The sequence below is a fragment of the Ctenopharyngodon idella genome, chromosome 5 (genome assembly GCF_019924925.1).
Source record: "Ctenopharyngodon idella isolate HZGC_01 chromosome 5, HZGC01, whole genome shotgun sequence".
In the NCBI taxonomy this organism is placed as follows: domain Eukaryota; kingdom Metazoa; phylum Chordata; class Actinopteri; order Cypriniformes; family Xenocyprididae; genus Ctenopharyngodon; species Ctenopharyngodon idella.
The window spans coordinates 30,330,473-30,346,122 of record NC_067224.1 but is presented as its reverse complement, the minus strand read 5'-3'; the positions used below and the strand labels follow the sequence as shown (position 1 = coordinate 30,346,122).

The 15,650-nt window shown below is 38.1% G+C and overlaps 1 protein-coding gene across 2 annotated transcripts in view; it reads right to left on the bottom strand.

Moving 5' to 3' along the window:
• The window catches only part of atp2a3 (ATPase sarcoplasmic/endoplasmic reticulum Ca2+ transporting 3), a 62,179-nt gene that overhangs the window by 16,157 nt on the left and 30,372 nt on the right, over positions 1-15,650 (bottom strand). For both annotated transcript variants that reach the window (XM_051893260.1, XM_051893259.1), the window contains exons 6-10: positions 12,461-12,541; positions 12,297-12,382; positions 11,055-11,519; positions 485-573; positions 234-336 (exon numbers count right to left, since the gene is read on the bottom strand). In XM_051893260.1, the coding sequence (XP_051749220.1) occupies positions 234-336; positions 485-573; positions 11,055-11,519; positions 12,297-12,382; positions 12,461-12,541 (824 nt within the window). The remainder of the gene's footprint in view (positions 1-233; positions 337-484; positions 574-11,054; positions 11,520-12,296; positions 12,383-12,460; positions 12,542-15,650) is intronic.

The window sequence follows — 15,650 nt, the reverse complement described above, 5'->3', positions numbered from 1 at the left end:
CCATGATACCATGGCAATGGCACAGAGATGAGAAATACAAGCCAAATGCACAAAACAAGCAAATTAAAAAGCTGCCTGTCCCTGAGGAACACAGGGTGAATGGTTAACACTTCAGCAATGAGAGCAGGACAGGCTCAAAAACACTGAACGAGACTCTTTTTGTTAAACTAAGAAGGGTAAATATGGCATCCGAGGCTTAGATGCATGAGAAGATCCTCGCACACACCGCTGACCTCATTATAGTCCAGAGAAGAGTCGTTGCACAGGGAGCAGATAGTAGCCAGTTCCACCAGACCATCATATTCTCCACACTGCACCGGCTTGTCAGCCATCAGCCTAAGGGAGAGACAGTTATTGTAAGATGAAGGGAGGTAAATACAAACAAAGTATACAGAATGAGCATTAGATTATTTGGAGAAGGTAAAAATGACATGATGTTTTGGAAAGGATCAAGGGCTCTGAGTGTGTTTGTGTGTGCTCTTACACTTGTCCCTCTGGAGCATAGGTTGAGCCAGTGATAGTGAACTCATGCAGGGAGCAGCTGGTGTCATCAGCCTTATTAACCACAAACATCTAAGAGAAACAGAAGTGAGATAGGGAGAGAGACAGCATGAGAAACATGCAGATTAATGAAACATACAGGGTTAACCCTGTATATCAGGGTTCCCCTTTTTTTTGTGGACAATTCATTTCTATGGCTTCTTTCCAGTTGTTCATGTTCACTGGATTAGGATTTTTGTTTCTGAGATTGCACTCAGAAAATGTAAAAAAATATGATATATATTAAAACTAAATTATACATTAATAGTTTTAAAAAGTAAATTTAACATTTTCTAAATATACACACTACTATTCCAAGTTGGTCAGTAAGACTTAAGAGGCCTTTTTCAAAAACCATATGCTCACCAAGGCTGCATTTATTTGATCAAAAATATAATGATGATTCCTTTTTCAAGATTTTTTGATGAACAGAAAGTTCAAAGGAACAGCATTTATTTGAATATTTTTTGTAACAATGTACTGTCACTTTTTGATCAATTTAATGCTTCCTTGCTGAATAAAAGAACTCCAAACTTTTGAAAGGAATATTTAATAATAATAATTATTATTATTATTTTATTATTATTATTATTATTATTACACCAAAACGATTGGTCATTTTTAAAAAATAAAAATGTATATACTTTTTAACCACAAATGCTTGTCTTGCACTGCTCAGCCACGCATTACATTGAAAGGTCACATGTGACATAGGCGGAAGTACCACGGTAGGGCGAAAATCTTCATCTAATTTTCTCCTCCAACTTCAAAATCATCCAATATCATTGTTTTACCTTTTTTTTGTAAAGGGCGTTTGGCTTAATCTTTGCATGTTCGCTTTGTAGACACTGGATCGGTACTTCCACTTATGCCACGCATGACCTTTGTAACGTGATTACGTCATGCGTGCGGATCGCAGAGCTAGTGCAAGATGAGCATTTGTGGTTAAAAAGTATATACATTTTTATTTTATTTTTTAGAAAATGACCGATCGTTTCGCTAGATAAGACCCTTATTCCTCGTCTGGGATCGCGTAGAGCCCTTTGAAGCTGCACTGAAACTGCAATTTGAAGTCCACTATATGGAGAAGAATCCTGAAATGTTTTCCTCAAAAACCTTAATTTCTTTTTTAATGAAGAAAGAAAGACATGAACATCTTGGATGACATGGGGGTGAGTAAATTATCAGGAAATTTTCATTCAGAAGTGAACTAATCCTTTAAATAAAAATTATTAAATATAAAAACTACTGGCCAAATGGGCTGGCAGAAAAAAAAAACACTTTTCTTGAGCCTTGTAACTAGAAACAAATTATGTTCACTATAGAAACTTTCATGAGTTTAATGTTTTATTCATTTCCAAGACATCCGCAGGCCAGGAAATGACAATTTTAAAATTCCCTGATATTCCCAGGTTTTCCATGAGGAAATCCTGGCACATAAAGTTCTAAATGCTCATAAGTTTACCATTTAAAAGTAGTTCTTGTAATAAATAAGTTGGAAAAACAAACTCCACAACTGTGCCTAAGAAAACATGGCTTAAAGAAGAATAAGAAAATGAGTTTTCTACGGCATCTGAAAATAGTTACAAACCCCAATTGCATAAAAAAAAAAAAAAAAAAAGACAGAAGAGAAGAGGAAAAAAAACAACCACCAACAGACAGTTGTGGCTCCACCCAATCAGCTCTGGGGTTTCCCTCATCCCCCGTCCAATCAGAGGCAGAGCAATGATGTCATAATCCACTGGTGGTGGGTAGGTTCCTGTGTTTAGTGGCCTGGCATGAGCTCTTCCCTGTCTGAACCAACACACTCCACACAACTGCCAACAGACAACATGGACTACAATAAACTATTGCCTCCTACTGAACTGTCTGCTTTCACTGGACCAAATGAAAATAGACTAGGTGAAAAAGAGCAAACAATCACTTTGCCCATGTTTCGGCTGAAATTTGTCCAGTTTTATTATAATTAACTCCAGGTGTTGACCTGTATTGTGTTGTCTTGTGTACACAACCGAGGCCAAATTATAACCAAATAAAGTGTTTCTGATTTTTGGAATAAACACCATAAATGTGTTCAAAAAAGCTAGATGACATGAGAGGTGAAGATGAGTTCAGCCTGACAACCTCAGACAAATCGGCCAAACCCATAATGTAATGCTCTATTCTATTCTTTTTTTTTTTTTTTTTTTTTTTTTTTTTTGGACATGCAGTCTTTGCTATGGCATTCATCACACTGAAACAAGCCAGCAGGAGCAGTGGCAGCCCTGGGCAAGTTTCAGCAGAGAGAAGAGAGATCTTATTTTCTCACCATCCCCTTCCTCCAGTATGTGGGCGTAGGGGCAGATGAAACAGGTGGATGGTGGAATGGAACTCATAAAGCCAATTTGGCGAACGCCATTGATCGCAGACCCCACCTTTCTGTTTGGATGACAGGTCTGAAATGAAGGTGGGCGCTGGGAACGAGTAAAAATGAATCCTGATCTTACGAGGTGTCGTAAATGTTGATTATGCAGTAGGTGGACTTGCTGAAATGCGTTTTATCATGATTAAAAGCCACTGCGGTCGAGCTCAAGCTGCATGGACACTAAAACATACACACAGAACTACCAGAAGTAGGTTCTTATCAATATCTGCACTCCAAAATGAAGCATCTAAACTTAGACGTGGCTAAAACAACACTTGCCAAGCAGCCATGTACGGGCAGTTCCTTAAAAGCAAGGTCATATGAAAGGTCGTCTCAAACATACACAAATGTAAGAACACGCAGAAGGAAAAAACATCCTCTCTTGGCATGACTTCACTCACTGCAGGCTCAATTAAATGTGTCTGATTAAAGAATTAATGAAGCAGTTAAGCTGTAAAACTTTCTGAGCTCCACAGTACTCCTGCTTCCTGTTTGAAACAAACACACATACACAAAACTTAATTGTGGAAAACACAAAGCGAGAGGCAGGCAGCAGCAATCAGAGGGCTGGATCATGCCCCTAAGTGCTTAAAATAAATGGATTATTGAGTTAGCTTGCTCTGCAGGAAAGTCTTCTCAGTCAAAAAAAAAAAAAAAAAATATATGCCTTTATCAAGTAATGACCAAACAACTACTGGTACACACAGTGCCATTTCTCTACATTCGTGCTCAAGTACAGAGTACTTTTTACTTCATAAAGCTAACATAAAAGAGCAAATAATTATTAGATGCATATTTTTGCACATTATAGCATGTGATTGCAGTTTTTTTAATTGTTGGAACAGTGGGCCAGCTGATTCTAACAGCAAGTTACAAATGCAGGAGGTTCACTTTCCTGAAAAACACTATTTTTGTGGTCTGTTTCTCTGGTCCTTAACTACATAGGAATCTGTGCTGCTCCATTTCCACAGTCAAACACCATGCTAACAGACATTGTCAACTGGGCAAGAGGAGGAAAAGGAACAAAATTAGACCCAGTTGCCTGTTCACTATCACAATGTACTCTCTGACCTCGGAATGCTCAACTCTGACATGTTCATTTAGTGAAAAATCTGTTTGGTTGTAATGTCATCTTTAGGTATTTATAGGCCTAGACGTCACCCTAATAACTTCACAGAAACTTCAGAATTCAAATGACTATAATTCATCATGTTCTACAAATAAACCATCTACTCTCCATGTATATTGACTTTGTTACTTAATTTTATCATTCTTTGAGTGTTGAACCATCACCATGGTTTAACATACAATATTTCAATAGAAGAATAGAAGATTTTTTATGAACCAAGTAAATAAAATGTATATTTTGTGCAAAAAGTATTTATTTGATTTCAGCAATATACTTTTTATCTTATTTCCCTTCGATGGGTTGGTAGGATTTCTCTTATGCTCACCAATGCTGCATTTATCCATCCAGAAATCCAGCAAAAACAGTAAATTATGAATTATGATTACAATCTAACATTTTGTTCTATTTTAATATATTTTAAAATGTAATTTACTCCTCTCATGGAAAAGCTGGATTTTCAGCATCATTACTCCATTCTTCAGTGTCACATGATCCTTCAGAAATCATTCTAATATGCTGATTTGCTGCTCAAAAAACATTTCTTAATATTATCAATGTCAAAAACAGTTGTGCTGCTTAATATTTTTGTGGAAACATTCACTTTACCTGCTCTACACTAGAATAGAAAGTTCAAAATAATTCAAAAGCATTCTCATTTGAAAAAGAGACCTTATGTAACATTATAAATGTCTTTACTGTCACTTTCGATCAATTTAGTGCATCCTTGCTGAATGAGTTTCAACTTTTCAAAAAAAATAAAAATCTTTCAGACCCCAAACTTTTGAACAGTTATGTATATCAACATTATATTGAAAATTTAAACAAAAACACTATGCAACAATAATTGTTAACACATTTTAACATTTAAATGAATTCATAATTCAATAGATTTCCCCCCCACAGTGAGCAGTAATCCAAAAATGACACCCACAATGTACTGAAAAGTACCAACAAGTACTTTAGCAGTGATGCATCAGTAGCATAAAAGAATCTAAAGTAAAAACATCACGATGAGGGTTGTTGCTAGCCTGCATTGTTTGTTTACAGTCATTTATAAATCAGATCTGCACCAAAAACACCAACAACCATTCCGTAACTTGGCAGACATGGAACTGTGTTGCTATACGTTGTCATAGCAACAGATACCAGGGAACAGGGTAGCATGCAGTGATATGCAATGATGAGCCTCTGATAAGGGTGTGTTTGTGTGTGTGTGTATGTGCGCACAGTATGCGTTTCACAGGAGTGGAAAAGGATATATATCCTCCTTATATCCTCCTGATTTAGCCAAAGTGACTTCCGCATTAGTGACGGTGACACTTGGATGATGTCTGGCCTCCAAAAGGCACACAGTGAGCTGATTGGCTTAGGTCATCCTGGACAACACTGCGACATAGTGACAGTACTAATTCCAAGCCCAGGATAAGCTTTTCACCATGACGCTTTTAGTACTTAAATACGAGGCACAGGAGGTTTAACAGAATGTTAAATCCAATTGGGATGCATTTCCACAAGCTCAATCTTAAAATTGTCTTGCATGTGAAATGTCTTTTCTTCCTGTTCTTTAGGGACTCTTTAGGTGATGAATTTTGTCACTGCTTCAGGCTGAGGCTGACATTGTTGCCTGTTCCCCACCGTAAAGTATGGGAGCTGGTGAAAATTGAGCAACAGACATGCATTTAACTCTGCTTCTAAATTGAAATTCCCCACAATTTGTTTGTAAACTTCGTTCTAGAACTACCTTTATAATTTATATATATACTGTATATATCTTTTTCCTATGTGACGATACTATGCATTAAAAATGTGCATGAAATTTGGTCATGTCTAACATTAATATTAATGGAAGAGGGGAATAAAATAAGGACTACTCTGTTCAAAATAAGGATTAACACAAAAGGCACCAAGTACAACAAAAAGTGTTCAACATACAGTACGTTACAGTGAACAGTCCGCATTAGGCTTCCTAAACACGTGTCTGTGACTGCTTCATTCTTGGATCACGCTGCAGCAGGAGCAGACGCAAGGAAGAGCGTGAGTGGCATAAAAATTACAGAGCACAAAAATATAAGGGAAATGAAGGATGGTAGGCGGGAATCCCTTGCTGGGTGCGATGTGGAAGACGGGAAGAGGATGAGAAGGAAAAAGGCTATCAGACACAAAGTCCAGCCTGGACGAAAAAAAGAAGGCAAAGACAAGATTTAGCTGTAGCGTGTGACCTACAGTAAGTCACAATCAACCTGCCCACCACACCGTAATCCTGCTGACAAGAGAGGCTTGAGGCTGTTGAGAAATAAAATCGATATACAAAAAAAAAAATAATAATAATAATTAAATTAATTTTTCTATACAAATTGATAAATATTTATCTACATATTTACAGCATAATCAAAAAAGTGAATGGGAGTTTTTAAGCATTTATTGAATGCTTCCTTGCTGAATGAAAGTATTAAAGGGGTCATGAACTGCATTTTTTTTTTTTTTAATTATAATGTTCTTTGAGGTCCACTTGTTAATAAGAAAAAACATCCTAATTTAGAATAGGCTATTTTCTATCCTGTTTTTGACCCTCTCTTTGAAACACTGTTTTGATGGGCGTGCCACATTCAAGACTTAGAAGTAAACACCCACTGCTATGATTGGGTAACAGTTTTGCATATTAAAATAATTTTCAACGTCTCGCAATTACACGTGTGGAATTGTTCTGAAATCTTCCAAAGTTCAAAAATAGCAACCCGTGAAATTCAGCCATACATATTTGAACCAGAGTCTGATCCCGAATCAGAAGACAATGAACCTACACCTCAAATACAAAGGACACTCCAGTCTGTGACAGCGTGTTAATTAATCATCTTTATTTATATTTATTCCTTATGTATTTGTCGGGTAGTGTTGTATTTTATTACATTATATTAGTGTTGTAACAAAGACGGTACAGAAAGGCATTCATCTCGTTAAATAGTTGAAACATTTGCCAACTGTGAAACATTTATGTGCATTACATATGCTTTTTAAGTAAAATGGAACTTTGTTAAAAATAAAGTTCATCCATGCTTTTTTGACGTTAGGATCACAAGGAAGGCAATGCATAGACTGTGTTTTTCCACAAGTTGGCAGTTCACAATGTCTTGTAATCCTCACAGGAATCTAAATCGTTTTATTGCTGGAATAATCCTGTGTTTGCATTGCTCTCGTATTTACTACTACATGACATACGTGAATCGTCGGGCGGAGCTTAAAAGGCAACGATGTAGAAGTAGGTGTTGTTTTCTGCAGACATGGTCTTTCGTCGCACTATGATGTCATACTGAGACAAAATCTGAAACAAGTCATTTTAAGAACTTTTTTGGACTAATGAAGTTGAGTTCTGAAACTTACAGGATTTTTTTTTATAGTACCATGACCTCTTATATGTCAAAAGATCAAGGAAAATTTGATTTCTCAATTCATAACCACTTTAATTTCTTTCAAAAAAAAAATCTTACTGACAAAATCACACACACACACACACACACACACACATTCAAAAGTTTGGAGTCAGAAAGATTTTTTTAATTATTATGTTTATTCAGCAAGGAAATGTTCAATTGATCAAAAGTGATTTTAAAAAGGACTTTTAATTGTTACAAAAATTACATTGAAATAAAGGCTGTTCTTTTGAAAATTTTGTATTGTATATATATATTATATATCACGGTTTTCCACAAAAACATTTGGTCTGCTGGAAATGAAAGCCTATTATATAACTGTAAGCCTGAAAGGAGTTTTAGTTTCCAAGATACAGATGTACCTCCTTAATTTAAAAAGTGTTTTAATTGAGGATCCCCTTGAACAGGATGTATTAGATTGATACTAGGTTTAATCTGTGTCCAGGAAACACTCATCACTGCTTAAGTGCAGAGCCGGTAAAGTGAATGTCGTCGTTTGACTACAGTGCTCGCCCTTAATGTTTGAGCTCTGATCGTTGCAGGTCTGGGATCAGGGCGCGGAGTGAGTAAATATTTACCACAGCGCAGTGGGACTTTTTCCGGAAGGTTCCCGGCACTTGCAGGGAATTAAGCAGCTTCAGAACAGAGGGAACACCCTGCTGTTAAACACAGGAGAGACCTCGGGCACGGACGTTCACACGTGCTGTGGGGCTTTGCAACAAGGAATATGACATATAACATAGGCTTCCTTTGTAAACACTGAAAACAACGGAGGAGCTCACAATGGAAATGTTTGGGGCCTTTTTAATATGAATGTGTGCAGTACCACAAAGGGGAAAAATGTGATATGACTTTAATATTGCAATCATGATTTTCCAATTGAAATCATAAAGGTCACAAAACTAGAAGCGGGAGATGCAAGGAGGCTGATAAATGAATTAAAAGGGTGGGAGAGGTACAGATGGTGGAAAGAAAACAAAGAATTCATTCTCCAAACCTTTCCTGCTCTCTTCTTTTGAAATAACATGGGCATGTAATATGCAGGGACAAAAATGGTACAATAAAAAGCTATATATATATAAGTCCTGACTATATAATGGCTTTAACTGAAAACCAGGTCTTGAGTGACCGTAAATGGATCTAGGTTAAGGGGTTTGACAGAAAGCCTGTGGTCTTGATGGATCCATGTCTGCAGCTGTAGAAGAACATAATGTAAAAAATGTTGCAATCATGTTGTGCCAACCTGTCTGTACAAGTTTAAGAGTTTCCATTGCGTACAAACACAAACATACATCCTGAGTATCCCAGAGTGTCTCAGAGTGACTTCAACATGTCCTGACTCTCAGGAAGCAACAACATAAAAGGGACCACAGCAATATATTACTCGTCAAGAACACCTATGAATAAATATATGCCCAGCACTTCAAAACCCAGAATGGTGGTGACTAATTGATGTAGCATGTTACAAAAAATAAATAAATTAATTAAAATAAATTTTTCTATACAAATCGATAAATATTTATCTACATATTTACAGCATAATCAAAAAAGTGAATGGGGTTTTTTAAGCATTTATTGAATGCTTCCTTGCTGAATCAAAGTATTAAAGGGGTCATGAACTGCATTTTTTTTTTTTTTTTAATTATAATGTTCTTTGAGGTCCACTTATGTTAACAAGAATTTTTACATAAAAAAACATCCTAATTTAGAAGTAATGCCTAACTTAGAAGTAATAGGCTATTTTCTATCCTGTATTTGACCCTTTCTTTGAAACACTGTTTTGATGGGCGTGCTGCATTCGAGACTTAGAAGTAAACACCCACTGCTATGACTGGGTAACAGTTTTGCATATTAAAATAATTTTCAACGTCTCGCAATTACACGTGTGGAATTGTAACTGTCTTTAGGACAGTAGAAATCCTCAGTAATAACATGAACAGCCTCCAGGTCAGCGTGATGTCACTGAACGAAGACACAACACCTTAAAACAAGTACTCAAAATACATACCGTTCTTGGTTGTGCTGTGAGTCAGGTTACTTTGTGTCACACTCTGACACACACACACACATCTGAAAAAGGGCAACAGTCACGCAAACACAAACATGGACACTTGATTTTCTCTTCTTAGAAAGCATGAAGATATGACAGTGGGAATAAATTCCATGGAAAACAAGTACACAGTTCAGTGGTAGTGCTTGTGGGTGTGATTGGGTAAACCAGATCAAGACTTGGATCAAGAAGGTTTAAGGTGAAGAGTTTGCTTTCCGCACCATTAGCAGCACCAAATACAACTGCAAAAATAACTACTGTTTTCACACTGGTTTCCCAAACACTCCGTCTGGATGCCAATGAACAAACTTGTAGCCCTGCCCTAAACTCACACCAGTGGCTGAGACAAACAGAGCAACGTTATAATCCAGATTACGTTTAAAGCTACCATCATTCTCTTAAATTCTTTAAAAAATCAGATGTAAATCCAAAGTGACCAATTGCTGGAGATTGATGCCCAGCCCTCAACGCGTCACAAGAGGATATTGTTGCGAGGCGATGTAAATGTTTTTGATTAAAGATTACAAGGGCACATGAATTAAAAAAAAAAAAAAAAAAAAAAAAAAAAAAAGTTCTCTGATAAATCTTTTAGATTAAAGACTACAATATTCCATTAAAAAATGATTTCATGGTGACTACAAAAAGTAATAAACAGTTCTCAGTGTAGCCTATATGAAGAATAAGCTATGCTGTTGCCCTACACAAAATAAAATAACATAAAACATATGTCTAAAACTTTAGAGTCTCTACTTTCTAAAAATGATTTAATTTCAAAGTGCAGTTGGCTCTGGATTGCTATCTGACCAGTCTAGTACTTCCAATTCCCTTTCTCACCTCTCATGTTGTGCCTGGTGTGTTTCCCTGGTCTTCCATATGGCAGCCAGAGAGAGCTGCTGCTGTTGCATCACTCAACTCTGTATGAGAGGCCCTGGCACTGCATCAAAGACCTGCTCTTATGGTAAACACCACTGTAGTATCCAGGTCTGTGATACCCACCTGCCAGTACTCCAAAAACCACAGTAAAGGGCGCATACACAGGTCTGGAATCAGTGGGAAAGAATTCCGAGACATGGTAAAAAGGAATTCATATGACGCACTCTGGCCTCAAGGGTTTCTTTTGTTTTGTTTTTTTGTTTGTTTTTTTTAAAAAGGGATATTCCTCAGGTTAATCTATTATGAATTTGAAAATAAAATGCAATTTTAGGGCGACCTCCAATGCCTCACTTCATGGCAGTTTAAAATACGTTCCAGCTCTGGTTATAGCACACAATAAATCACCTCTTGTGAATGTCCAAATAAAAAAAAGATTCAAAATCTGTGCCGTTTAAGTTATATATTAAAAGAAAAAAGCTCACATAGGACCATATGTCAGCATAAGACTGAAAATGAAAAACGAAGCTGTCATCAACCCAGACATAAAATCAAGATCTGCCCGCAGACATCACTTCTGATGCTGAATGAGACACCATCTCTGCGTCTGACTCGAACAGCCACATCACTCACCCTGCAGACAGACATCTGGTTGGTCGTCAGGGTCCCCGTCTTGTCTGAGCAGATAACGGAGGTGCATCCCAGCGTCTCCACCGAGGGCAGCGAACGAACAATGGCGTTTTTCTTGGCCATGCGACGGGTGCCCAGCGCCAGGCAGGTGGTGATGACAGCTGGTAGACCCTCCGGGATAGCAGCCACTGCCAAGGCCACGGCAATCTTAAAGTAGTAGATGGCACCTCGGATCCACGAGCCGCCGTGGACCGGGTCGGCGAAATGGCCGATGTTAATGACCCAGACGGCGATGCAGACGAGAGAGATGACCTTCGAGAGCTGTTGGCCGAACTCATCCAGCTTCTGCTGCAGTGGGGTTTTCTCCTGCTCAGTTGCCGCCATCTGGTTACGGATCTTACCGATTTCGGTGGAAACACCGGTGGAGATGACAACGCCGATGGCCCGACCCGCAGCGATGTTTGTGCCCTTTTGGAAAACATGAGAACATGCATATATGAGCACATATACACCTAAATGAAACAAAGCCACCCAAAAGACCTTTCAAATCTAAATTTACACTTTTGCAGACTTGGAAACAACAACAGCAGCATCAGAAGTTCCTCAGTCTCATATAATTTTACGAAACGTAGCTTGGAAAAATCATTGACTTGTGTGGAGTTGGCTATAATGTCATTAGGGACATTTTCCCCTAATAGGAAACTACATCTTTCATTACCACGATGTGTTGGAAAATGCATAAAGCTGGACTATAAAAGCACATGTGCCATATACAGTTTATTTTAAATGACTAAAGAAGAAAACAGGGAGACTTTATTATCTCTGACGTTATACTATCACTCACTAGGCCAATAACGTCACCTGAGGTGTTCCCTATCCCCAGATGATGTTAACGCAGTCTAAGTGGATTGAGAGCGGACAAATGCATGCCTACTTAGAGCATCTGAATGACCGCAAATGAATGCAGACAGGAACAGTATGTTTAGACTGAGTGCACAAACAGAATGCTTAAGTCTTATTATATCCTACAGTCTAATGACATCCTGCAGCCTAGAGAGACAAAGAAAAAAAGCAAAACAGACTCACAAAAGACACAAAGAAAGAAAAAGCAATAGTTCTATAAAAATGCTATGAGGTGGGTAAGCAGAAAATATTAAGTAACATATTGTTATATGCAAATATACTGCTTATTATATTCAAATGAGACAAAGTTCCCCATCCCAAAACAGGAAGTGAAGTGCTTACAGAAAACAGCATGTTCTTTTTGTCTTGATTGACAGCTCGAGGATCTGGCACGGGATCGGTGTGTTTGATAACAGACACAGATTCGCCTAAAGAACACACAGGAAGTTTTAAATCAATACTGGGCAGTGAAATGCAACGCTGTTCATCTCAGACGTCCACAGTACCTGTGAGAATGGACTGGTCCACTCTTAGGGTTGTGGATTTGATTGATGTGATCCTGATATCTGCTGGCACTTTATCCCCAACTAGAAAACAAAATGGGTTTAGAGTTATTTCATCAAAAGGCAGGCAAAGACACTACTACATTACTGATGAATGCAAGACAGGTCGAAAACAGTGTGTAGCACATATGCCTGAGGGGTCATAACTGCAATCATAAGCATGAAATAAGACTGCACTGCACAACCATCATTCAAGGCTGTTCTTGACCTCTTGTTTTCCAAGTAAACACTTAATTACAACAGATCGAAGCTGAACTACTAGGACACAAAGCCTGAAGCAAAGCGAAAAAGTGACTGAAACAAAAAGAAAAAGAGAGAGCAAGAGTTAGAGACACCACCTCGAAGATTAACTGCAGACACACTGGAACACCGTTCGATACCCAGTTGATGAGAGCACGTAGAGAGATCAATATTCGGTTCATGCTTCTAATAAAAAAAAGTGCTTCTAATACAAAAGAAAAAAAGGTGGGAAAAACCCAGCCAGTTGGATGAAACAGAATTAGTCAATATGTGTTGTTTTCCACTGGGTTTTGCGAGTCCTTGCAGCCATTTAGGCTTTGAGCAATATATATTTTGTAGTAGCTTTACTTAATGAACCTTTCCGCTTTCCTACCCGAGACATCAAGACAAAGCTTCATATATACAGATCACACAAGCTGTAGGGATCTGCTTGTGCATTCACAGCTCAAACTAAGAATGAAAATGAGCAAAAACCACAAATGAGGTTCTTTTTCTGAAAACTGCGCTAAACAAATGCCTAGCCAATATGTGAGCTATGGTATGGCACATGCACAATTACATCTACATGGAATCTAAACCCATATAATTCAACAGATGTCCAGCATTCTACATATCCCAAAACTCTGGTACACTACCGTTTAAAAGTTTGGTGTCTTTAAGTATTTTTAATTGCGAAATAGAAGATTTTTTTTTTTTTTTAGAAAGAATAGAATTTTTTTTTATCCCAGAATGTATTCCAGAACTTTCTCTTTTGAACAGAGTTCAAAAGAGCATTTATTTAAAAAAGAAATCCTTTGTAACGTTATAAGTATTTACTGTCATTTTTGATCAATTTAATGTATCCTTGCTAAATAAAAGTATTCATATCTTTAAAAATAATATAAAAAGTTTTACTGACTCTAAACTTTTGAACAGTAGTGTATACTCTTTCAAATAAATAATTGAAAGTAATATTCAAATAAATATGATTTTAAATAATTCTTTCCATCAATAACTCACATTTTTCCATGTTCAAAACCATTCCATAGAAACTATACTGTACAAAATAGTGTGCAGTTTCCATGTCTACCTATAACCCTGCAGCTAGGTGTCAGTGAACTTGCAAATTCTCATCCCAATGTCATATAGCTCCTGGACCAGGACAGGCTGCAGGGGCACTTAACAAGCATTTTAAAGCAATTAGAGACCCTTAGTGTGATAATTATACTCCATTTAAACCCTTAGGCTGAGCTGGAGGTGCCTAGGGGCAGCAAGGCATGCAAGAGAGCAGCCACACTTCCCATTAGTCTTTTACACACTGTAAGACAGATAGTGGATGAGTGGCCCGGACAGTGTAGAAACTCTAAAAGAGGTTAAATGTCAGATTCTTCACAGGACAAAAAAAAAAGAAGAAGAAAAAAAAAAAAGATTAGTGATATCGACAGGCAGGCTTTTTGTTTCGCTGCACGACAAATCGTTTTGTTAGAGTCATGTGATCTTGCATAATACAATAATGTACAGTAAAACATCCTTTCACCCTATTTATCTTTTTCTCCTATTTTGTTTTCTGCTCCAACCCTCTGGACACGATTTCTCAGCCGTACAGTCTCTCTGCCTCCCACGTCACAAGAATGGCTCACATCAGCCTGGGGGTCTTTGAGGAGGGAGACAACACCCCCATCAGGGGCTGCTCTGTGTGGGAGTGGGGATAGAGAGGTCATGGTGGGCGGGAAACTGTTTATGCTCCCAGAACGACGGACCTTTCTTTTCTCATTCTTGGATTTTATCGCTCCCCCTCTCCCCCCTCAGTGGTGTCTCCCACCCACTCGGTCATACTGCAAATGGGTACTGAACCCATCTAAATGCTAATGCGAACGGCTTTTCGCCATACCAAGCCTGAACAATGCAAAGTGAGCTAAATATACACAGACATTATGACAGTAGATGGCAAGCATCTGATAGCAGGAAACAGGCCGCCACGGACATCGGGCATAAACCTGATTAGAACGGGTGACGCATACTTACTTGTAAATGTGGAACGGTGTAATAACAGAGGCTGGTGAGTTCAAGATGTTTGCGAATGCTGATTAAAGCGGTCCAAAAGCCTGTGAGTATGACTAAAAGATGATCGAGCTAAAGTGAATTCATTTTAAAACATAGAGTGGATGCTTCACTGTTACTCATCCCAAAGAGAGTAAAAGAACAACTGAGTTCTTTCCAAATCTCCAGGCATTCTGTAAAGCCCTATTCTGGTTCCTCTGATTTTCTAATGGAGTGAGAATGTTATTTTTGAATCTCCGAAACAGCTGAGGGAAAGTTCCACTTCGGATATTGTGATTACAGCAACCATAACGCTGGCACAATGCTGGGCTGACTGGAAATTAAAAGTGTAAATAATCTATAAATATATATAGTACTCAAGCATGCAAAAAAACGGCTGAACACTGTTTTCCGACCTCCAATTCTCTTGGTGGTGGTCCGCGCCAAAAGTTCCGATGGAATTGCCACTCACGAATGCCGGGTACAGGAAGGACTTTGCAGCGAGAAGAGGGGAAAGGGTGTTGTGGGTCATATTTTTGGTTGCCATTTGTTTAGAATCTTTTTGTGTGTGTGTGTACTGTAGTTACCAATTTATAGTTCTTACATGTGCCTTTTTCCAATGTGGAATTTTCATTCAACCTCTAGAGAAAGTGAAAGGGTTTTTAGGTAGGGGTTGTTGCATGTTTGTTTACACATGTTTGATAGTGCTTAGCAACAAGATTATGTCATTGGTGCAGTCGGGTTAGACAGAAATTGAGAAATATATCAGCAGATGCAGCTGACAACACCTCTGTCCTGCCAGCGCTTCCCACTTACTGAACAGGACTTGTTAAAAACTACCAATGAACTCAGCACAAGCAGCTCAGAATGTGTG